At 44.3% G+C, this 24,995-nt stretch overlaps 2 protein-coding genes across 7 annotated transcripts; both read left to right on the forward strand.

Annotated features, from left to right (window-relative positions):
• LOC123501756 lies at window positions 1-14,923 on the forward strand. Of its 6 annotated transcripts, XR_006673711.1 has the most exons (7): window positions 1-174; window positions 1,659-1,874; window positions 2,168-2,360; window positions 2,541-3,352; window positions 3,521-3,704; window positions 3,828-6,704; window positions 14,885-14,923. XR_006673711.1 is itself a non-coding variant. In XM_045250784.1 (6 exons), the coding sequence occupies exons 2-6, from the start codon at window positions 1,710-1,712 to the stop codon at window positions 4,001-4,003; spliced, it is 1,530 nt and encodes a 509-aa protein (XP_045106719.1). In that variant the 5' UTR covers window positions 1-174; window positions 1,561-1,709; the 3' UTR covers window positions 4,004-8,423. The 6 variants fall into 6 exon arrangements, 5 of the variants coding, with proteins under 5 accessions (XP_045106719.1, XP_045106720.1, XP_045106718.1 ...); XM_045250784.1 differs by lacking the exon at window positions 14,885-14,923 and having other exon boundaries at window positions 1,561-1,874; window positions 3,828-8,423; XM_045250785.1 differs by lacking the exon at window positions 14,885-14,923 and having other exon boundaries at window positions 1,614-1,874; window positions 3,828-8,423.
• LOC123501755 (ataxin-2 homolog) lies at window positions 9,567-24,995 on the forward strand. Its single transcript, XM_045250782.1, is given in 12 exon segments — window positions 9,567-9,844; window positions 12,457-12,565; window positions 12,744-12,951; window positions 13,112-13,233; window positions 13,452-13,675; window positions 13,811-14,193; window positions 16,409-17,484; window positions 18,279-18,444; window positions 18,676-18,857; window positions 19,532-19,951; window positions 19,954-20,152; window positions 20,414-24,995. Coding segments are annotated over 12 exon segments (3,180 nt in total). The 5' UTR covers window positions 9,567-9,806; the 3' UTR covers window positions 20,467-24,995.

Genomic DNA, 24,995 nt, shown 5'->3' on the forward strand with positions numbered 1-24,995 from the left:
CCTCCAAACTGAGTCACAGTAGTGTTTCCTTGCTACTTGTTCTCTAGAGGAGCATAGTCACCAGCTGAACGTCAAAGCACTCTAACCACCGCGCTGGCTTCTTTCCATGCGTGTGCCCTTACTTCTCCCTCGCCGCGCCGTGCCCAGGAATCACCACCACGGCACCACCGCCAAGTGAGCCCTAACCCTTCGCCCACCCACACACCACTAATACCCATCCCTAAATTTTTCAGGGAAGAATAATTTAGACCCTTTAGCACGGATCCTTGCTTGGCCTTGCTGATAAAAGATTGTTATTGTTGGGTAGTGTTTCTCTATCAAGATGGATTGCAGAGTTGATTCAGTGTTTGTTCCTACAGGACGAGTATTTGCAGGGTGAGTGTGGAGGTGGATGAGGCTGAGTGTTGAGCTGTTAGGTGTCTTAATCTTGATGTGAGAGGGACTGTTTAGGATTCCTGTTATCTGACACTCACTACATCCCTGTATACATCATGTGAATTGAGTATTTTTTTTTTCTTCATCCTCTTTTTGTTGTAATATTAATGTTTTTTTTTTTCTATTTTCATTCAAAAACTTTTAATCCTTAACTTTTTAGTCCACTTTCCTTCTTAACTTAATTTTTGCATTCTTAATTTGACTTTTTTTCTTTTTTTTATTATTTTCACATAATTTAACTCATTTTACCGTGACTGTATAAAACTCATACTTTTTAATCAGTTTAATCAGCCACAATCTCTGCAAGTTTTTCTCTCTACCTTTGCCAGTAGTCTTAAGATCATGGTTATATATTTTTTAAGTTGGTTTTGTATGAGTGGCAGAGAGTGTATTGCATCAGGGTATTTGTGGGGGAAGAAGATGCCAGTCATTAGGTTATCTCTGACTGACACATCTGTGATAACCAGCTGACATCTTATCTCTTGCCCTATTGCGACCCCCCTATTGCGTGCAGAATAGAATATGGTGAAGCATGGCAAAGCACACCTTAGTTCACTCAAGGTGTGGCTTCTTGTCTCAGCCAGTCAAGCAAGGAGAGGAAATTGTTTGTGAAATATTAGGGTAGGTCAGGTCTGCAGGCACACCACCCCATTGCAACCAGTGTTAGATAAGAGTAAGGCAGGACGGAGGGCAGTGCTCTGTGCTTTCTGCAGAACAAAGAGTTAGTAGTGTATTGGTATTTTGTTAGTGTGGTCGGACTGTGGAATAATGGGGGTACTATTGAAGGTTGCCAAGAATGTAGAGGATAGACAGTTCTAGAAATATTGTAACTTATGTACTTTGTAGTGTAAGAAGCTAATGTAGATGAGGGAGACTGAAGGATACAGCCGTGGAGGGTTCAACTGTTTCCAAGAGAGAACAAGCTGTAAGGAGTGGCGAATTGATAAGAATCTTCAATATCACCTTGTCTATTTGCACCTTAGTTAGTTGAACCTAAATTCATGTTGCTTCCTTCTTCGTTATCCTCTTCCTGCATTTTCTTTTGTTTATCTTAGGGACTGGCATCTAAGTGGGGTCTCTGCTTAATAATTTTTGTTACCCTTGGCCTTATTTCCCTTCTTACAGAAAAAAAGAAAATTATGATATCATCAGTAGCTACTATGTATGTATCACCTCAGGAAACAATGTAGTGAGCCTGGTGGTGAGGATGCAGTTAATTCCAGATGAGGCTGGAGAAACTGATCTAGGAGGGAGGCTAAGGCAGTGGCAGAGTGATGCTAGGGAGTGGAGGAGTGTGCAGTGGGCCTGTGTCCTGGTGGTGCAGTGAGGTGCTGAAGTGCTCCCCCAAGGTGGCCCCTAACCCAGGTCCCGGCACCACCCCTGAACCAATGGCTGAGTGTGAACAATGCAGCCTCAAGTTTAACTTTCTTCGCCGACGGGTGAGTGTGGGTGGGAAATTCAGGCTAGTGTGTTTTTCTTGTACTGGACTTGAATCCTTCCAAGGCAGAGGTTCAAGACTTTTCCTTATAATTTGAATAATTCCTCTAACTACTCTTGGGGACTTGCATCTTGAGTGGACCTTTTATTTCAGCATTTTGTTGGCCTGGACCAGAGCCACTCATGAAAAAAGGTGTTTGGAAAAAAGATGAGCCATGGAGTATATGTGAAGCATTATAGGAATTACTGGACTGTGAATGAATACAATTGTTATTTTTATTTTTTTGATTGGTAGAGAGAATGTGCAAGCTGTAGGATGGTGTACTGTGGGTCCTGCCTGAAGCGAGGGATAGGAGGGACGCGCTGGTGCCATAAGTGCCTGGTGCTGACCCAGTGGCCCCTGGACCTATCAGAAGTGACGGCTCTCAGGGTGAAGGACCTCAGACAGTTCCTGCACTCACGCCGCATCAACACTGCCACTTGTACAGGTGAGCATGACTGGTGGTGTGCTGGCTGCTCTGTGGCCTGTCTCTGAACTACAGGAAAAAATAGTGTTGTGATGTTCTAATGTGTAGTCCCTCACAAAGCATGTAGTTGAGGAGTGCCAGGAAGAGTTCGCAAGCAGTGTCTTTTCACCGTCATCACTACATTGTTGCACTGGTCCACAGAAAAATGTGAGCTGATTGACCTGGTGACACGGCACATCAGCAGTCAGCACCAGACCACGTCCTCTCGGCGTCCCCCACCAACCGCACAGCACTCCACCTCCCACGCACCCAACAGCCACGGAAGACACAGGGCCGCCCCTCGCATACCTGTTGTTTCTGAGGATGACGGGATTAGGGTGCGGGCAAGCAGCAACATTTCCATGGGCAGCATTCGAGTGCGCCCGATGGATGGCATCAGAGTACAGGGCAGCCACCAACCCTCCACTAATGCCACAAGTTCTGACCCAGACAGTGGCATCAGGGTGTTTGCCTCAGGCCAGGGCAGGAACTCCCAGGACAACTCTGACAGTGCCTCCCCAACCTCCCCGAGCAGTGATGGCGGATGTCCTGAGAGGGAGGAGTGTTCCCACTGCCCCGGTGACGACTGGACTGCCTCCTGCTGCAGTCTGGACTCGTGTCACAATGGAACACCTGGCCAGCCCCACCACTGCCACCACCACCATCACCACACGGAGACTTCCAGCCCCAACAGTGAGGACTGGGTGTTCCTGCCAGAGATGAGCACCCCATCAGCTCCCCAGGATGATGGAAGGAATGAGGGAAGGATGAATGTTTCCCCTACACTCCCTCCTACACCACAGGCTGTAGGAAGTAGTGGTGCACAGGAAGAGCCCTCAGCTCCACCCCTCCCACAACCTGAGCAGGAGGAGGAGCAACCATCTTTTCCAGCCCCTGCTGTATCCTCATCCTCCTCTTCAGCGTCATCGTCAGCCCCCACCTCTGCCGTGTCTTCTCCAGAGCCCAACAAAGGGGTGAGTCCTGGGTGGGAGGAGCAGTAGTGCCCAAATGGCATTTTAAAAGATTTGATGTGTAGTTTTAGTGATCTTACTACCAGAAAGTGTTGTGAGAACAAGGATTGATAGTAATCTGATGAAAGACTGTACTTGTGGGAAGTAATACAGCCAGTTCATTGTTACCAGGTAACCGGTGGCTCTGTGAACCTGGGGGACCTGAAATCTGAGGAGGAGATCCACCAGTTGAGTGTGAGGCAGTGCAAGGAGCTTCTCGCCCTGAACAGAGTGAACTACTCTGGGGTGCGGGAGAAGTCTGAGCTGCTCAACAAAATCAAGATCCTGTGGGAAGACTATCGCACCTCTCGCAAAGGTTTGTTGTTGCTTTGCACTTTGCTGCTCATCTTGGGATCTCCACACTTCAAATTTCTGATTATAAGTAAAGAGATAAAAATTTATGATATACAAATTTATTGTAAACTTCCTTAACTTTCAGAATTTGAGAAATTGCCTGAGGAGATGATATGCAAGATCTGCATGGATCATGCCATTGACTGCGTCCTGCTGGAGTGTGGGCACATGGTGTCGTGCACCCAGTGTGGCAAGCAGATGTCCGAGTGCCCCCTCTGCCGGCAGTATGTGGTGAGGGTGGTGCGCACCTTCCGGGCCTGAGCTGGGATGACACCCGTCCCAGGGTAGGAGGGTACATGGAGGCCTTAGTCTTTTTATAAGCAGAATTTTATATGATTTAGTATATTCTGTGGTGGAAATCTGTCTTTTGTATCTCAACGCTGGAGCACGTAAGTCTTGTGTGAGCTGAGATGTGCATGTTGGATCCACACTGCTTCTTTTGGTGTTCCCATGAGGGTGGGGAGCTGCCCTCCCCAGCCTTGTGTGTCCTTGGTGGACATGCTATCATCACAGCTTACTTTTGAAAGTTTGGGGTGTACTGTATTTGCCAACATATAAGACATTTTCAAGAAAACGTTTTACAAATTAACCAGTACCTAATGTTACTATAGTTATGATGCTGAAATACTTACTTGGAAAAAAAGAAAAAGCCTTTGTCAGACAGAGCATATGTCTTATTCAGAGATGTGTCTTATAAGCTTGTAGGAACAGTAGATCCCTTACTGATGACTTCTATTCTTGTGCCCCATGCTTTTCTCTTGGAAGTTTTGGCATGAACAGTATCAATGGAATATGCTGTTGATCAGGGATGCTTTCCTAGTGACTGTAATGAAGCCAGATGAAGAGAACTAGAACCTGTGGGATGTGAAGCTGTTGAGGCAAGCGTGACCCAGCAGTGAGGGTGAGGTGTTTGTGCCACAGCTTGTGTCTGGAGAACAGATGAAGTGTGTGCATTCAGCTGTCCCAAGAGGTGGTGGTGTCCATGGCCATGGCCAGCAAAGTCTTTCATATCAATACATGTTTGTAGAACCTTTTCATTATTTAGAGTGTGTATTTGTTTCTTATGAGGCTCATAGATCCATGGCAGTTTTTCTGTTATGCTTCATTGGTCTGTTTCTCAGTAGTATACTTATTTTTATATTTTTTCTTTGCTAGTACTTTTTTTTTTTTTTTTTTTTTCTTCTTCTTCTTCTTCTTCTTCTTCTTCTTCTTCTTCTTCTTCTTCTTCTTCTTCTTCTTCTTCTTCTTCTTCTTCTTCTTCTTCTTCTTCTTCTTCTTCTTCTTCTTCTTCTTCTTCTTCTTCTTCTTCTTCTTCTTCTTCTTCTTCTCACTGTCTTTATAAAAGATACAGCTGCCCAAGTCATTATCTTTACAAACACTTGATTGGAAACCCTTCAGAAGCAGCAGCCCTGTAATGACTCTCTTTGTATTGATTATTTTTATCAAATTATGTCATTCCCTTGTATTGAAAATAACCTTATGTAGTATGTTATTTCAGTACATCAGAATGGTAGGTTCACAAGGGCATAGATGCTGCAGATCTGTATGGTTACTCATGTTTCTCATCTTTGTGTGTACATCAAGCTCAGACACATCATGACTTGCAGTCCTTCACATCCTTCACTCATGGGACACCTGTCTTGAGAGTAGCTATCTTTGAGAGACACCTGCTGCTCTCATCAGTAGCCATGGCAGGGGATTTCTCTAATGACAGTGTTGCGTAGTGTCACAAGTGGCAGCTTAGGTGAGTGTTGCCTTGCTGATTCATTGCTTATTGATTTAGAACTTTTCCATTTGTCATTTTCATGTTTTAGTCTGACACAAAAAAAAAACTAGTCAAGTAATGTCAAAATACTTCTTTTTTGTGTGTTTTGCTATTCTTGTTCATATTTTTGTCAATAGTGATAATTATTTTGTTTCATTTTTCTCTGCTAGTAACCAAAGCTTCACTATTTTTGTTACTCAGAAACATATTACCTTGCATTTAGTGTATGGGGATGAACTCTTAATTTTGTGAGAAATTTGCTCCTGTCTTTTTTCTAAGGAGTGAGGATGCCATTAGTGTTAGTCAGCAGTGGCTGTTGAATGGTGTCCTCTGTGTAGACGTCTCCTTGGATCATGTTCTTTTATCCATCCATGTTGTATCAGTATTAGGCACATGCACAGAAGGGGACCACATCCTCCACTGAGGTGCGAGTGGTGGCTGGTTGCCATTGTGCTGCTGTTGTCCGCCAGATACTTGTCCTTTGATGCCAGTCCTTCAGGGTTGTTTCCTTCTACACAGTGACTCCAGATCCTGTTGTTTTTACACTTGTATGTATAATGAATGTTACCTGAAGAATGATATGAATACCTCTATGTTAATTATCAAGCCTATACAAGTAATGAAAGATAGTCTGGAAGGCATTACCACTTCAGGGGCATGGCATTGAGTCTGTGAAGTCTGACAGCACAGTTTCGTGGTGGATGTTGTTGATTTACCTTAATTAGACTTAAAAGCAGATATACAGAATACAGTGCCTATTTGTGTGTATAATTTGAGTACTAAACCATTGGGGGGCACAATGTTAAATATCTAAGCTTTTAGAAAATACACTATGTAATCCTGTAGTCCAGAATTCTTAGATTTTATTTTTGTGGAACTTATTGATTTGATTTAAGGTGTAACTACAATTTGGAGTTGTAATATAAAGAAGTATTACTTTGTCCATAATGTGTTATCTTCTGCAGGGTGAAGAGCCTCTGTTTTTCTCAAGTTGTAAACCATCAGAATGGGAGCAGGCTAGGATGAGAAACCAAGCTCTGTGTATGGATTTTATTTTTATTTAATTCAGATGTCATACCAGTCTTGTTTTGATGGTGTCAAGAGACTAAGAGAAATCAAGTGTACCAGATATTTTAGGTGTATTTTAGCCCTCCACTGTGTGTGTGTGTGTGTGTGTGTGTGTGTGTGTGTGTGTGTGTACTTGCAGTGTGCAAGTTCTTGTTAGTAATTATGTGATCCAGTCACTATAATTGTATTCATTTAGACTTTCATTTAGTTGATGTTTAGCCCTTGCATTCTTTTTACTCAATCAACTTCAGGTATTTACTTACAAAAGGAGATGTACTTTTGAATGTTTTCTGACTCAAAATTTTCATACCTCCTCAGCCCTGCAATAGTAAATATTTTCAAATTATTTTACTTTATTCATCAGTTTACATGTGACTAAGCCTCCTCTGTCTCCTTTCTTCAAGTGTATGTGTGGTGTGTATTTGTGTGTGTATACAAGTGTGAAGAAGTTTGCATGGAAGATGTGGAAAGTCTGTGTTTCCTGTGTTGTGATACATTATCCCAAAGAATTCATCATGCCAGTGTTGTGTTGGCTGGCAGGGGTCCAGAGGTCCAATCATAGTTTGCCCTCAGCACTGTAGCTTCCCTGAGTCAGTACTTGGTTTGAGTGTGATAGATAGTAACTAGTGAGGTTGCTTTAGATATACCACTCGTAATATTTTAACAGTAAAGTGAATTATTTTGTTATTAAAGCTGTCTTCCTTGTCTGGTACTATCTCTTGGAGTGACATCTTTTTGGAGGTGAGACTCATGATGCATTTGGTAGTGCCATATATATGAATGTATCTTTAAGGCAACTGTGTGTGTGCAGTGAATCTTAAGTTTTGCTGTCTACTTACTGATTGCCTAATATTTGTTGATTTTATTTGTTTTAACTATGAAGGTTGTGTTGGTGTGTCACACTTACTTATGAGGACACTAACCATCAAATCAAAGCAACAATTGAGAGGGATGAGGAGAGTTCACAGCAAATATGCAGACTGATACCTGTATTGTATAGAAAGCAAATTATCGTATAGGCTTTGTGCTTCCTCCAGGCCATTATATGACAGACCATTGGTGGGCCTGGTTAGGTTCCGTGTATCTCAGCATTTGTCTGCAGGCCTTAAATGTAAACACAGTTGTACAGGATGAAATGAGACACCAAGAGCAACGGTTGTGGCTGCTTATGTTACCATAGCCACTGGCTGCCATGTTGTTATCTTACTACAAATATCAGTCATTTATACCTCCATCTTTGTACCCATCTTGCTCCCAGGAAAGGCATGTGTAAAGTTTCGATGTTACTCTTTTTAAACTTGTAACATTGCTTCTTGTAAACTTCAAAACTCACATTACCCTTTTGAGTTGATAGATTGAGGCATGTGAGGGTGTGTCAGTGTGAGTGTCTGTAATGTACCAAGTTCATGACCTGTAAGTCCTGTCATATTAGTGTCATCTGGAGTTCATTCTGGCTTTGCCTTTAGACTACCTGTGAAATTTTAACCCTGTGTTTTAACTGAGGACCAAGGTGGACAAGGTGCAGTGGAAAGAAAGCCTTTGTGACAGATGTCATCTCATTGCTGCTGTGTTGTCTGGTGAAGGTTTGGTCAGTAAGACTATTTCTAAGACATACTCCATTACATATTCTAGGTCAACTCAAACTTTTGCTCATCACTGTATTGTCTTCTGGTCAATAAGATTATATTGTTGCATAAACCTAAACCATCAGAATTATTGTTAAGGAAATGTATTTATTCTTTTGAACTTATCACTACTTGATATGCTTGTAATATTGCTGTTATATACAAATTGATGTTCTTATGTTTCATGAAAAAATTATTATAAAATAAAAACCTGAATATATAATTATTGTGTGTACCGTTGACCTATAATAAATTGTACTGTGACTGTATTAACACAATAAGTACAATTTTCTTCTGTAGAGTATATGTAAGACATGCTTTTAGACAAGTTGTATGCGTCACTGATTAGTAGAAACAAAGGCAATGGTAACGAAGAGAACTTTGATCACATTTCTTAGTATTCTAATTTATTTCGCCGATGCAAGTATTATACAGAAGACTACAACAGTTCTACGTTGATTTTGCTTCGAAGTCATACTTTCTAATTGTTTTCGATTGTGATAAACACTGATAATATGATGGGGAGAGTTTGTGTTGGCAGGCATGAGTGTGGTGGGGGTTGTGGTATCAGGAGGCAGGGTGAGGGAGGCTTATTGGAGAGCTTTTGGAAAACTTTTGGGGAGAAACGAGTAACGCATCAAGGAATACAAGAACTAAATGTAATAATGAAATAGCATGGGAAAAAAGTAAAACATTAGATAGAATATATCTTAAGACATCCATAAAACAGAAATGAAATGAAATTTGGAATTTAAAATGATAATATTACCGAGATGCGAAATACTGCACGTGACACCCCGTGAAATAAATCACGCCAGACAAGAAAAAAACAAATTAGGCAAACCACAGACATTGCAAGATATATTTATAACACGAGTTTACACATGATATGTTTTTTATTAGAAATGGATTGATTTCCACAATTACTGCATGAAGGTTTGGAAGTGAGTGAGAAAGGTACCTGCAATTATACACACCAACACACGCACACACACGTGTCCCGAGTGTGGGTTACATTGTTTATCACCCCAACATCTGCCCTAGCTGGTCATTTAACCCCATGAATACGTCAAGAGGCTTTTAAATTTCCGTCGAGTTACGACATTTAACTCGGCATGCGGCGTTGTGGTGACATATGATGGGGAACACATGGCAACGCCGCCCGCCTTAACTCTCACACTCCCACCACAGTGTTCACAAATTTAAAAACTAACCCAAAAATCATTCCCTGGACACCGTGCAGAACTATTTGTACCACTAAACACCGTGTTTTAAATACCCATTGACCATATAATACCTCTATTAAATCCAGATAAGGGGAGTCAGGAAAACTGGACTATTTACAAATTTTATTACAGGAACGTATTTTCCTACACGTTAGGTGCCACCATTACCAATAGCAGGCAAGGGGGCGGCGGTCGGTGTTTTTTCCCGTTATGCCTTGCTAGTAGCCGGGGAAAGGTGCGCCACAGGGAACACACACAGCAGCCCGCCACCGCCTGCACTCCCACCCTGTTGTTTGTCGCGGCGTTGTGCAGCAAGGACCATCAAGATTCCGGTCCCCAGCGAATTTCGGCAAGCCCGTACGGGGAGAGCCGAGGACACCATGAACACTAGGAGGAAAGCACGATCATCCTCCGCCAGGTAAGCCCCACAACCCTCCACACCTGTATCTCTCCTCGCAGACGCCGTAGGGAAGGCCACTCCTGCAGAAGGTCATAAGTTTTTGGTGTGGGTTCACGGGGAGTTGTGGTCCGGGGGGCATTTTTCACCAATGGGGGGGTGCACGGGGGGTGTTAGTTAGGCAAGAATGTCATGTGTGTTATCCTCTTATCCGTCATTATTAGCCCAGTGTGTCTATTGAGGGATAGAATGAGGGGATAGCGTGAAATGGAGGGTTTGGTAAGTGCATGTTTCCTGACCAGCGAGGCACGGTAGGAGGGGACAGGGGGAAGTACTGGGAGGGGAAGGGGGGGGCTCTGATGCAGAAATGTGACATGTATTTGCACATTTTTGCGGTTTTAGAGAGTGTGTAGTGTGTATTGCCTCGAGTGGAAGGGCTAGGGTGCTGCTATCGTGAAGTGGAGAAAGAGAGGAAGAGAAGGAGAAGAAGAAGAGGGAGCGGCGAGACGAGACTGGCTTCCTCCTCCTCTCCTCCCTTCCATTTCTATATTTTCACGGCTTTTCCTCGGTATTTCTGGGTCCTGGTGTGGTGTTCCTGGGCCCCGTGTGTTGCAGCGAGGTGGTGGGGTGGAGGGCGTGCCGGACCCCCATGGTAGCAGCGGTGCATTTCATAAATAATAGAAGACACATCTGGTGGGACGAAGCAAAACACGGCCATTCCTTCTCTCCTGATATCTTCGTCTGCGGAGAATTTCACATTTCCGGGTTTTTCCTTCCCTCATACTGCCTCTATTCTTTAGGATATTTAAGGAGAGGGATTAATAACTGCTCATGGGCTCTTAGATTAATGAATAGCGGTGTTTAGCGAAGGCATGGGCGGGAAATGAGAGCGGGGCGAGAGTGAAAAGTTGTGAAAAGGCGAACGATTAACGTGAATATTGGTATGTGTCGCGTTGAGTTTCGTGGGGCAGCAGCCATTTCTCGACTCATTTTCTGTTGACATTAGCGGAAAAGAGCCAGTTGATGTGTTTGTGTGTGCATGATAGGGAGTAACGAGTGCGATAAGGGACGTGGGTGCCTGCACGTTCCCAGAAACAGGAGTTACAGGCTCATCCCATCCCCTGGAGCTGTGGGCTGAGAAGTGGTGCATATGAGGACCTACCACAAAGACCTCCCTCGCCCCTGTGGACCTCCAGTAAGCATGTGGAGGTAGTGTCCTATCCCTCATGCTTGGTTTAAGGCAGAGGAAAATTTAATTGGCTTAAAAATAATTATTCCTGTTTATTTTTCTTGTTTTATGTGGATAGTATTTGTAGGGCATTTCCTGGATGACTTGTTATTGTTAGCTGTCTTTGAAGATTCTTGTTCTGAGGCTTAGGTTTACTCATTATACATTGGCATACTACATTTGTTCTCATGTTAAATGTTTTTCTTTTTTATGGTACATATTTCACATTATCTAAATTCAGAATAATTTCACTGAGCCAGACTTAAATTATATCCTCAAAGGTGTGGAATGTTACATCACTATTTGTTATCAGTGGTGTGTCAAGCGTTTAGTCTCTACCACTAGCCCATGTCCTTGCAGTGTCAGAGAAGCCATAGCTGTGAAAAGTTGATTGGTGTTTGTGGTGTGAGTAATGGCAGTCCTCTGATGCCATGGTGTGGAGACAGGAAAAGGAAATGTTCAGTGTTCTCAGGAGTGTGAATCATGTACATATATACATACATACATACATCCAAGAAAGATGAGCAGCTCTTCTGGTACTTCTGGGAAAAACCTTACTAAGTGATTCATCCATGCTGTTATTTTTTCTTTTCCATCCCTTGCTTTTCATAAGGACTTCAGTCTCTCTCTCTCTCTCTCTCTCTCTCTCTCTCTCTCTCTCTCTCTCTCTCTCTCTTGTTATCAGTTGGTCTTATTAGTGATTTCCCAGTGCAGCCAACATAATTGAGAACATTATGTGCCATTATTAATGTCCCAAAAACAACATTTAAAAGACAGCATATGTAGATAATTTCTTTTATAATGATCCAAAATTTTTAATAATTAATTCCAATAGAATGCAGTACACTTAACCTTTCTTGCTTTATTTATGTTGCTGGAATATACTACATAGTTACATTTTAGTAATGGTCAAATGATAAAAAAAAGAAAAGGAAAATCCTGGGTTTCATTGTTAAGGAGGGGAAGGTGGTGAGAGAATAAGGATTGATGATTTTGCAAGATTACTGTACAAAAAAGTAAAAAAGTACAGAAATACAGATAGATTGTAGTTGTGTAAGGAAGCCCTAAAAAGTTTGGGTAAGGAGGGGTGGCCTTACCTAACCATCCCCCACTGTGATGGTGACCAAGAGAGTGGGAGTGATGCCTGTGTTAACCTCTCAGGAGATGGGAACTTTGGGGTGCTTAGCTGTAGTTTGGTGGATGGTGGTGAGTGGAAGAAGGGACTTAGATGCTGGTATAGCTACTTCTGGTGTCCTCCAGGAGGGAAATGCGAAGCATCAGCATCACTAAGGGATTTGACCATGGTGGTCAGTTGTCTGTGTTCTTCAGGTGCGTTATAGTTACAATCAGCAAGGTTTGCATGCTCTCGTTCTTTAATAACCTTGACCCACATTCTTGTCTGCAGAGGAGGTCGCGGGGGGAAAGGTGCGGAGAGGCAGGTATCTGCTGATGGGGTGTACACCAATCATCGCTTCATGCAAGCTGTGGGGGCTCTGGTCGGCCTTCCTGTTAGGGTGAGTCATTGTCTTTTTTTATATGTATCTATTTACTGTTTTTGAAATGCTGTTCCTGTCTGTGCATTATCCAGTGTTATGAAGAACTTAGCTAAAACAACCATTGGTGTCAGTTCAGAGGCTGTATGTATTTTGTGTTCATTGCCTCGATGCCTGAATGTGTTGCTTGTGTCCACAGATACAAACTAAGACTAATGAAATCATCGAGGGTGTCTTCACCACCTTCAGCCCAAACTTTGACCTGGTGCTGGATTTAGCCCACCAAGTGTCTCGGACTGACCCAAGTACCATTAACCCTGAGACCATCAAGCCCAAGATGATCTTCACTGCAGCTGATATTGTGACCATCAAGGTGGTCAATGTGGACTTGGAATATGCCACTAGAGGTCAGTTGTGAGCCTCTTTATATTAATGTAGTTGTGACACAGCAGAGTATTCAGACTGTTGTTTTGCCACATTGTCTGTTACCTGGCTTGGCTCCAGGATCATGTGCACTCCAGTGGTGTCACTTATGTGTCTTGGTTAATGATTCCTCCTCCCCCACAGATGGATTTGCTGTGGACCAGGTGATCAGCCGTTACAATGGCCAGGGTGGAGAGAAGGCCCTGGAGCCCTGGCAAGGGGAGCCTACTGCAGATGACTGCCTTGGCCTTGGGGATGAAAATTCAGTAAGTGTATCACAGCATCAGGAAGGCAGAAGTCCTGTCCTTCCACCATTAGAAATGTTACTTCTATATTTTGTTATGCTGCTTCTTGGTTAGGTAATGGACCTCTCTCTCTCTCTCTCTCTCTCTCTCTCTCTCTCTCTCTCTCTCTCTCTCTCTCTCTCTCTCTCTCTCTCTCTCATATGTTAGCCATATGAATAATGACTTGACACACCTCACAGAATGGCTGGGATGTGGATGACATGTTCCGCAAGAATGAGGAGAAGTACGGAGTGACCACCTCCTACACCCCAGAGATGGAAGGCTACACCACCCCACTCTTCAAACTCAACACTCCAGAGTACAGAGAGCGTGAAGCCAAGGCTTCCAGAATTGCTGCAGAAATTGAGAAATCCCCTACCACTCAAGTCCGTTTAGATGCAGAGAATGGTGATGAGGAGGACAAGTAAGTAAAGAGAATTGTGGTTTGGTGTTAGTAGTGTTGGTATTGTCTCTTCAGTTGCTCCATGACACTACAATTTAGTGCAATGTGGGTTGAAGTGAAGTGAAGGCATTATTGATTGGTTGTGTTCTGTCCTAGGTTCTCAGCAGTGATAAGGCCCGGGGAACAGGGCGGCAAGTATATTCCTCCCATGATGAGGAAAAAGAACCAGAATGGGGGCAAGGCACAGCGAGCCACCCCACCCCCGACTGGTGCCAGATACAACAGCCATGGCAGCTCCAATCCTCCCACCCCCACATCTCCCTACCCAGGACCTCCTCCATCAGGGTCAGCTGGTCACAGTCCTGTTGGTGTAGGTGGAACCCCTCCCACATACCAGACCCAACAGCCACCCCAGCCACTCCCCAACCATGCTCCAGCCCCTGCCCAGCACCCGCCCATCCACCGCAACAACTCCCATGGCCCTCACCACAGCCATGGCCCAGACACCAAAGTGAATGGGGATGCCAAGACAGGCTATGGTAAGCATGCACACTCCCTCTAGTGTACACTAAGCATGACTGCCCTCTTTTGCCTCTCAGTATCTTTCAGTACATTGAAGTGATGGGAGATGGGAGGTCTACTTACATCCCAGGCTATCAACTCCTTTCAGAATACTCAGAATAAGACACTTGCTCCTCATTCTTCCAGTCACACCTCTAACCTAAAAAAAATATAGCACAGTTGTATTCTAGCTTCAAGGATTTTTTTGGGCAGTCAGACCCATGCACAGGCCACACTGCACGTCATTTTCACATTACTTGGCTATCTCCACTTCTTCCTGACAGCAGAAGTAATTTGTCGCTGCTGCACCATGACAGACCCAATCCATTCCTGCATCTGTGTAGGTGAACTTGCCACAGGGACCCTCAATGTGGTGGTGCCCATTAATGTATTAATTACTGCTTTCCACTCCTCTGTGTGCAACCTCTCCAGTGCCTTGCAGATGTCTGTGTTTGCTTAATGCTCTCTTCTTACTGTCTAGCTGTTCCAAGTTGTCCTTGCATCTCTCAACCCTCTGTTCATATTTTTTCTATTCTCAACATTTTCAGACTTGCCAAGCTTAAATCACGAACGGAGTTTTCCATCTTGCCGAGATGAAATATGTAAGAAAGATTGTTAAATGCTAGATGTACAAATGTCTTAACTGGATAAGAAATAGATCCATATAAGGTGTGTGTGTGTGTGTGTGTGTGTGTGTGTGTGTGTGTGTGTGTGTGTGTGTGTTCACTGTTTGATTTGCTGCAGTCTCTGACGAGACAGCCAGACGTTACCCTACAGAATGAGCTCAGAGCTCATTATTTCCGATCTTTGGATAGGCCTGAGACCAGGCACACACCACACACCGGGACAACAAGGTCACAACTCCTCGATTTACATCCCGTACCTACTCACTGCTAGGTGAACAGGGGCTACACGTGAAAGGAGACACACCCAAATACAGGCAACCCCCGTTTAACGAAGGTTCACACAACGAAATTTCGCTACAACGAAGGTTTCATTTTACTACCATCTGCTCGTTTAACGAACACCAAACTCGCTTTAACGAAGTTTTATCCAGGTAATTTTTTTTCCAAATTTGAAAGCCCCACCATATCACGCAAGCTGACAGGCTTTTGAATACACCAGGAGCTGCTGGTACTAAGGCCTGCCTCAGGAAAAATCCTGGGACACTTATAGAATAAAGATCAAGATCAAGATCAAGCCTCTCGTGGACAACACGCAACACTCACTCCCCAGTCAAAACATAACAGCCTCAGCAGCAGCTTGTCTTCCCTAGCTCAACTTACCACCAAAATGCCCTGCAATTGGCCTAGTGTTCGTAAGAAGACCAGGAAGTCTCTTACTCTCCAAATGAAGCTAGATATTATTCACAGACATGAGAGAGGCCAGAAAACTATAGCAGTGCTGGCCACTATCTTGACTCCATATTATACTGTCTCTATTTTCAAGTCAGCAGACTCTATTAAGAAGGCTGGTGAGACCGTATCTTCCTTGCAAGCTAAAAGAACCACCTGAACTCTTGACTCTACAATGGATAAAATGGAAAGCCTTGTGGAAATGTGGTACATAAGTTTTGTATGCAGTACAATGATGCACACTTTGTTTACATTCCACAGGTTGCCGGTTAGTGTCTTTCCTGTTTCACTCTTCCTCCCTTCATAAAGTTAAGATCATCAACATTATAAAGTTACATACATACATACATTAGTGTACATTATAATGACTTAAATTAAACTACCTAAATGTTTAACTTCATAATTCTTACTTTCATTAAACCCTTTACTGTACTATGATGCACTCTCGCATTGCTTACTCTCAATGGAAGTTCAAATCAGGGGTTAAACTTGTTATAATTGGTTCGCTTAACGAAGTTTCGCTTAACGAAGTGTTTTTTAGGAACGTAACCCCTTCGTTAAACGGGGGTTACCTGTATCTCCACCCGGCCGGGGAATCGAACCCCGGTCCTCTGGCTTGTGAAGCCAGCGCTCTAACCACTGAGCTATTGGGTGTGTGTGTGTGTGTGTGTGTGTGTGTGTGTGTGTGTGTGTGTGTGTCTGTCTGTCTGTCTGTCTGTCTGTCTGTCTGTCTGTCTGTCTGTCTGTCTGTCTGTCTGTCTGTCTGTCTGTCTGTCTGTCTGTCTGTCTCATCTCATGCCAGCAGCGTCTAAGAGTGTGTGTGTGTGTTTGTCATCAGACCGGAAGAGTCACGACGGGCTGCCAGTGGACGGTGGCCGGGAGGCGAGGCACAACAATGCCCATGGTGGCAAGCAGGATCTGCACCCTCGCCACCATGGCCCCCCACACCCAGAGGCTGCACACCTAGCACAGCAGCAACAGCAACTCCAGCAGCAGCAGCAGCAGCATCAAAAGCCCATCCCACAGAAGCCTCCACCACAGCAGCACCACCAGCACAGCAGCCACATGCCACCGGTGGGCCAGGGCGATCACCGCAAGGCTGAGCCACGAGAACAGCGCGAGCCTCGCAAGATGCGCAACAAAGAGGAGCAGATTGCTGACCTGAAGAAATTCAGTGAGGACTTTAAGCTGTCAGACCAGGCGGACAAGAAGCCACAGCAACAGCAGCCTCCGCAGCAGCAGCAGCCACAGCAGCTACAGCAGCAGCAGCAGCAGCAGCAACAACCACCTCAACAACAACAGCAACAACAGCAACACCAGCACCAGCAGCACCAGCACCAGCACCACCAGCATCAACAGCCACCACCACCAACACCACAACAGCAGCAACAGCCACCACCTACTTCCCAGCAGCCACCACAGTCTCAACCACAGCCACACACACAGCCACAGTCACAACCACCCCCACCACAGCAGCAGCAGCAACCTCCCCCACCACAGCAGCAGCCACAGCCACCACAGCTGCAGCAGCCACCACCTCCAACCCCACAGCAACACCACCAGCATCACCAGCAACAACCACCACCACCACAGCAACAGCCACCACCACCACAGCAGCAGCCACCCCCACCAATACCACAGCCCCATCTGCCGCCACAGCATCTGCCACCACAGCAGCAACCACAGCGGCAAACTCCCCCTGTGACTGCCGTGACTATGGGGCCGCCACAGGGAGCTCAGCAACCCCCACCACACCACCCACAAAACCCCCCCACCATGACCATGAGTCCTGCCACAGAGATGAACAAGCCCCATGAGGAGATGGAGAAGATGGCCTCCACTGTCACACACTCCAAACTCAACCCCAATGCCAAGGAGTTTGTGTTCAACCCCCACGCCAAACCCTTCAGTCCAGTGAGTGCCCACATATCTTGTTCTCTCATGCCATATTTGTCTTTATTTCTCCTCTTAGACTTCCTTCTTCTCTTTGATTAATCCATTCAGTACCATGATGTGTTTTCATATTTATTCTGTTTACTATTAAGTGATTTTATTCAGCTTCAGAAACTTTATGTGGGGATTGAAATAGTGAAGACTGGCCATTAATATTTTTTTGACCTCCAGAGTTCCTTCCTAAGGTAAAAAAAATAATCTAATTGTACCCAAAACTCATGGTAATAATGAGTCCCAGTACTGAATGGGTTAATAGTTCAGGGATCAAGTAGTTTTATTTTGTGGGGTCACTGTTTGGTGTCTTTCTCATCTCCAGCAATCTTATCTCTATTTCATTTCATTGTTTATCCCTGGTCTTCCCTTAGTTGAAGACTGTTGACAGCTCCTTTCTGAAACACAAGCCACTCTTCTAATGCTAGACAAGATGCATAGGTGACAGCTGGTGTAAAACTGCCTGATTCTAGGAGATAGGTTTGGCTCATCCTTGTGTCCTGTTGAGAGCCGGTGTAATGGAACCTTGGTATGAATCCCACATAATTGGGTTTGCAGTGACCAGTTATCCTTTTTTTTTTTTTTTTTTTTTTTTTTTTTTTTTTTTTTTTTTTTTACCAGCTGTCCTAAGAAGGGATGAGACACTGCCCTGTAGAGGGCTCTCACAGCCAGTCTTCAGGATGAGGCATCAGACAAAGGGTAGATGTATTGATTGATTGTGTGGTGTCACTGCACTAGACCAATAATGTGTGTACTCTTGACAGCGTTCCCCCAGCACCACCACTCCTCCACGGCCCCACACACCCACCCAGATTCCTCCCAACCAGCCACCTCAGATACCTGCAGGCCCGCCAGTGGGCATCCCTCACATGGTGCTCACCTCACAGCCCTTTGCCATACCATCACAGCCTCCACGTTTCCCCAAGAGAGGTGAGAGGAGAGAGATGGTGATATTTAATGGTGTGTCAAGCTGCTGGCAGATAGAAGCTACATTTGCATGTTATGTTGTGCTCATGGAGTAATACTTTTATACAGTCACAATGCTATCTCTACTTGATAAGGCTAACATGTAAAGATGGAGTGATTGTGATAGTGATTTAATTGAATACTTGACATGCTTAGTGTTTTCTGTCATGTGTAACTTGCCTTCCATCTCTTCAGTGCCTGTGGGTAACAATCAGCGGCAGGAGTATACCTCACAGCTTCAAGTGGCAGCTGCTACTGGCCAGCCCATCCTGGCCCCAGGCCACATGGGTACCCAGACCCAGCCCATCACTGCTGTACAGATTTCTCCAAATATGATGTCTCAGAATCCACAGCCCTATCAGGTAACAACATCAAAGGTGTGCCTCCTTTTCAATGGTTTGTGTGTGTGTGTGTCTCTCTCGGTATGTTTGTAATATATGTATGTATGTATGTATGTGTGTGTAGGCACATGCATTATGATTAGGAAGGCTGAAGTGGTTGAATGTCTCATATTGTCTATGTTCTTGGTGTGTGAGAAAGACTTGGTACAGTTCCCAGAGAGAGGCAGAGGAATGGGACTGGAAGTGGTCCCCTGTGCTTGTGCTCCTTCAGTGAGATGAAGTTACATAATGTGTGGACAAACTCCCTTTAAGGTGGTACTGAGTGGTTTATAAATACTGTATACAGTATTAACATTGATGGTTTGAAACTTTTAACTTATTTTCTAAAACAAGAAGTATTTCATGATACTTGAACTGTAATACATTTACTATTAAGATCTTTGCTCCATGGTTTACTGTCTATGAATCAGAGTTGAATAGTGAATGTAGGCTGAAATCTCATGGAAGTCAGTTTGTTTCCATTATTCTTTACTTGTATTGAATATTCAGTATTTTTCTTCAGCATTTTTTTAATAAATCTTCATATTACATGAAAATAATGTACTTCATTATGCATGGACACAGATTATGCATTTAAACTTACTCAAGATTTCAATGCAGAAATCTATCATTGCATTCAAACTAACAAGATATGCACTTTCTTACTGCAGTACCCTCCTTTACCCATCATGATGCGGTTCCCCCACGCTGGAATGCCCATGGTGACTGCAATGGTGCCCACTTCCGTGGGTTTGTGTCACCCAAACCCTGACTCACAGCAGCCATCACAGCAACACGGCCACCAACCAATGTACATGGCTCAGCCCAGCCTACCACCTCACCAGCCCCACCCAACGCACACCCCAGGCCCTCTTCCCCAGCCCACACAGCCACCCACCCCTCAGAACCCAGGCAGCGGCAGTGGACCCCCAAACATGCCCAACCCACCGTCAACCCCAGGACCCAGTCAGCCCCAACAAATCCTTTATCCGATGGGAGGACAGCCATCTCTGCCTCAACACCTGTCACAACACTCCCCTCACACTGCCCAGAGTCCCCATACCCAGCAGTACCCTGGTCCTGGTCAGGCGCCACGGGTGCCGGGGGCCACCACGGAGGGCCTGGCCAGCAGATGACCCAGTACGTGGTGCTGCCCTCCCACATGATGCACCCTTCGGGGCCTCCCCCACACTCTGCAGCACACATTCCCTCCTCCATGCCGGGTTTTACTCCCACGTCGACAGCCACTGTACAGCAACTACCCTCGGCTCCCCATATTCAATATTTCCCAAGTAAGCACCACCCACGGTTCCCACACTGAGGTGCTCATCTACGTGAGGAGATGCTAGAACGAGTTTCTTGATATGTTATGAGGTTCCTCAGTGATTGCTTTTTATACTAAATTGAGAGAGATATTTCTGTGCCACTATGTAATCTTAATAGATTTATGGAGTTTGAAATAACTACTTGAAGGCTGGGTCATCAACCCAAGCCTGGGCACAGCTGGCATTGTGGTCGGAGGTCACAAGCTGAGACAGTGTTTGTACCCGCAGGTACACCTGGCAGCCATGGTCACCCAATGTCCCTCGTCCATCACAGCCAATGAAGTCTGGGCTCAGTAGGATCAAAGCCACACTTGTCCCCAGCTTTCAGCCGTGCCCGCCTGAGTGTCTGGTCTCCGTATGTGGAGCACCCTGGCCTGCGTAGGGGAGGGGGGAGGGTGGTGTTGTTGCCGCGATGACAGGTGTACATAGGTGGCTTGAGTGGAGTTTGTAGGGTGTGTGTGATGCTGATGTGTCAGTGGTGTGTGGAGTTACTGAAACTGGAGCAAATTGCAAAATTTTTTATATTGTTAATGGCAATGAATGAGATGTTCGTGTAGGGGTCATAATACGGGTATGCTCTCTTTGGTTTCTTTCTATAACAAATGCATTTTAGCATAGAAGTGTGTGACTCTTGGCACAGTGATGTCTGCTCCAGGTGAAAGCTCCTCCAACAAACACACGACTGACCTATTGTTTACCACACAAGTGGTTATTTATTGTTGAAGTGGAGAGAGAGAGAGAGCGAGAGCGAGAGCTTTATTATGAGGCCTTGTCTTCACGGGAAGGAGGCCGTAAAGTCTTGGGTGTAGTATCCAGTTTTTATGGAGAGGATTGTGCCGAGGGAACCGCAACACACGGGCGAGCCGGCTGCGACTGGGACAGAAGGGAAGTGAACCCTGGCGGTTACTTCGTTGGGCAGTTTAGGCAATTCTGTATGCATGTGACGGTCAAGAGCAAAGTGGCAATATTCTATGAGAGGAGTCAGTGGGGAGCCTGTCAGACAGCTAGCTTAACAAAAATTATTGTGGAAATACAATTTGCCTTATCATGTTTTATAAATAAGTTTGCCTCATTCAGACTGAATCAGTGTTGTGAGTGTGGCAAGGTGAGTTGAGCTTCATTTGTCTCAGAGCTCTCGTCACATGGATTTTGTATAAACTTACTCATTACAGCTGGGCATCAGTAATTCCTCTCAATCATCTTTATTGAAATGTGTAGGCAGATATTTGCCCAAAACTATATGCAGACAAATTTGAGACACTCACACTTGTAAAGCAGTGTGTATATCAGAACATGTATACAGCCATATTCTTCAGACACACTAAGCAGTCTCACAAATCCACGGCTGTAGTGTGACTGACGCCATCTTCATCCCCACTTTCATACAAGTGTCTGTGTCGCCTCAACATGAACACTGATCGGAGGACAGAGATGCAGTGCGACAGCTTTCATGTTGGCTGCACTCTTCATACTTGATGGTAGCCTAAATTTTTATTTGTGGCTGCTGATGCTGTGGCATGCAGTTCTCTGCAATAATCAGGAACTTTGTTTACACTCAAGGATGTGCTGAGCTGTCGGCATTGCTCACGTGCATTGTGTGTGTGTGTGTATGAATACCAACCATGGATTGAAAAAATGTGGACAAGCCTTGTGGGTCAGAAAAATCCACAAAAAGTTTGCTATCAGCTCAGAAAAAAATGGATAAAGAGGTGGTGTTCTGTGCTTTGAAAAGGTAATGAGACCTTACTAGTCGCTCAATTACAAGCTGTGTGTATATTTCTTTTGTATTGAGTGCAGAAATTGTTACAATTTGTTGATGCATCACCAGTAACTTTTTTGTATGAAGTTTATTCGAATCATGAGCCTGTCCATTGTTGGGGCTGGTGTTTCTGGCCACCAGCTGAACAGGTCCACAGAAAAAAAGGTGCTGTTCACTGTGTCTTGAAAATGCATCTCTTGTGCAACAGAACTGGAAACTCCATATGAATACAGTGGCACGATCCAACGCTTTTTTGTAAAGACTCGAAATAGCATGGAGAAGAAAAAAAGAGCCTCTTATCATAACTAGGATAGCAAGTCAAGGTTTTTGCCTGTTGGTATGTCAAACCCTTCCTTACTTTTAACTTGTGAGAGAACCTTTGCCACATTGGTTGCCCAGTGTTGATTTCCTCTTTTGTTACCTTTGCCCAGTAAGTGCACAGCTGGTAGATCAGAGTAGGAACGTTTGGTTAAGAGACGTAAGGTGTGAAAGGTCGTTTGAGGAAGCGAGCGAGCCTGTTGTTATTTATTACTCCCTTACTGAGCCTTTTGTGGCAGGTAGAGAGTGGAGAGCCTCAGGGTGACTGGAGTGTGGGTGTGTGTGCCTGGGAGTCTTGGGGACATACTCACCTCCCAGTGTGAATGCATGTATTCTTCCAATCTTCTCTCTTCTTCAGTGTCATCCTAGCTGGCTATGCTGCTTATTTTGTACCTACCACCATGTCTTTGTTATTTTTATATTGTTAATCATTGCAGGGAGTCAGAATTGTCATGTGTGTATGGCTTGTGTTATCCATTGCCATGTTTTGTGTAGTGGCCTGTGTATGGTCACCTCTTGGGGTTCAGTTGGACGGGCCATGTGTTCAGTATTGGCAACACTGACACACACATTGCTGAAGGAGTCCACTGTTTTGGCTCAGCAGCTAGCCTTCAGGTACCTAACATTGCTGACCTTATTGTGGAGATTTTTCATTATTATTATTATTATTATTATTATTATTATTGCTATTATCATCATCAATTTATTACTTATTTCTATTTTTCTATCACAAATTGTAAGTCAAAGTTTATTGTCGTTGTAACACTTGACCTAACATTCCTGGGGAGGGAGAAGTAATTGTTTTTTGCCAATGCAACTCGGCAATTGGTCGCAAAAGTCAAGCACATTAAGAGCATATTACCCAGATAGTAAAAGGTAGAAAATGATGGATTAAATTTCTCATCCTGCCGCTCACTAGAACCTCCTGTTGTGAATCTGACGTACGTGATGTCTCGCCCAAGTGTCTGATTTTGTTTCGTGAATCAAGTTTCGATTGAATTTTGTTCGTTTACGGATCAAAGGTGTGAATAGACAAATCGCCTCGTCTTGTTTCACAATTTTTTCTATACCAGTGCCGTAAGGTTTCTGTATTTGTTTGGTGGTGCTCTGAGTGTCTCCTTCCTCCTTGTCATTCTCAGTGCCTCGTCCTTACAGTGCTGCATAAATCCTCTACTTTTTTTTGGTAAAAGTCTCGCATTGTCTTACTTAAATTTGGATGTGAGTGAATGGCGTGTTTGTGTGAGGGAACTAGCGAGTCGTTTTCACAAGTATGTTTTTCGTACGTATGTTTATAGTACATAAGTGTTGCCGTGAATATTTGTGTTGTAGTCATTATACAGATACATATGATTTATTTATGTGAGCTGTACATTCTGTAGTGTATGTGTGCATGCAAGTGTGTAGAGAGAGCAAGCGAGCACAAACTTCTTTCTGTCTGTGAATGCATGTGTGTGTGTGTGTGTGTGTGTGTGTGTGTGTGTGTGTGTGTGTGTGTGTGTGTGTGTGTGTGTGTGTGTGTGTGTGCGCGCGTGCGTGTATGTGCGTGTGTGTTAAAATTTGCATTTCATTCTTTTCATTCTTGATTCCTTCATGTTTCCTGCGCTCTCTGCCTTCACCTTGCATTTCTTGGGGGCGTCTTGCTTTTACTTCACTGTCATGTCTTCTCACTCATTAGATATTTTTATTTATTTATTATTTATGTGATTATTCTTTGATAGTTTCTCAAGATCACATTATTATTTATACACAAAATTATCAATTCTACTATTTTTGTGCATTGCTAAGATTTTTTTGTTTTAATGTAGCCATTTCTCTCTCTCTCTCTCTCTCTCTCTCTCTCTCTCTCTCTCTCTCTCTCTCTCTCTCTCTCTCTCTCTCTCTCTCTCTCTCTCTCTCTCTCTCTCTCTCTCTCTCTCTGTGTACCAGTTGTGTTTACTGAAGAGCTGCCGTCACCACCACGTCTGTGTCCTACCATTGTTTCCTTTACCACCATGTTCCCTCTCCCTCTTCTTATCCATCTCTTCCTCCCTCGTTTATGCAATCACTCACAAGTTTAGTTTCCATTTTATTATTATTATTATTATTATTTATATTGTTTTATTATTATTATTTTTTTTATTCCCCAAACCACAACCGCTACCGTTCCTCATTCCCTCTCGTTCGTCGTCGCCTCAATCCCTCTCCTCTTTCTCCTCCCCACGCCCAGCATCCCCACCCATCCACCCACCCATACCACCCATTCCCTCATCCCCCCAACCCCTTCTGTAAAGAGTCAGGAGGCCAAGAGAATGGAGCTGCAAAAAAAATAAATACATATAATATAAAGTAAAACAAATTGTGACTTGTTGAAATGGGCTGTGTGCATGCCTGTGTGCTGAGATAGAACCATAACTTGGCAGCCATCAAACTTCCCAAGGCCAACCCATGTAATCGGAACCCGTAGAGTGTAGGGGTAGCTAAGCATATCGTGACGAAATTGAAAACTCGATAAAAGGTGTAAAGCCAGCGGTTATAAAGCACCAGCCCATCATCCAAGGGGTTAGTTTGTTTCAGTCACGACAGCAGGAGTTCCCAAAGTTGGCATGGCACGTTGTTGTTGAGGTTATCGTGGAGTAAATAACAAAATGGGAAGAAGTAATATAATACAACAAAAAGTAAAAACAAGTGATGATGAAAGATATCCAAATGTAGCAGCTGGAATTCAAAGCTAAATGCTATAAATGATATGAAGTA

This window comes from Portunus trituberculatus, chromosome 9 (assembly GCF_017591435.1).
Source record: "Portunus trituberculatus isolate SZX2019 chromosome 9, ASM1759143v1, whole genome shotgun sequence".
NCBI lineage: Eukaryota > Metazoa > Arthropoda > Malacostraca > Decapoda > Portunidae > Portunus > Portunus trituberculatus.

Excerpts from the sequence above, each read along its gene's own strand:
- LOC123501756 (XM_045250784.1), top strand. The coding sequence starts at position 1,710 with ATGCTAGGGAGTGGAGGAGTGTGCAGTGGGCCTGTGTCCTGGTGGTGC. Across the intron at positions 1,875-2,167 it reads TTAACTTTCTTCGCCGACGG|AGAGAATGTGCAAGCTGTAG; the intron begins GTGAGTGTGGGT and ends TTTGATTGGTAG. Across the intron at positions 3,353-3,520 it reads CTCCAGAGCCCAACAAAGGG|GTAACCGGTGGCTCTGTGAA; the intron begins GTGAGTCCTGGG and ends CATTGTTACCAG.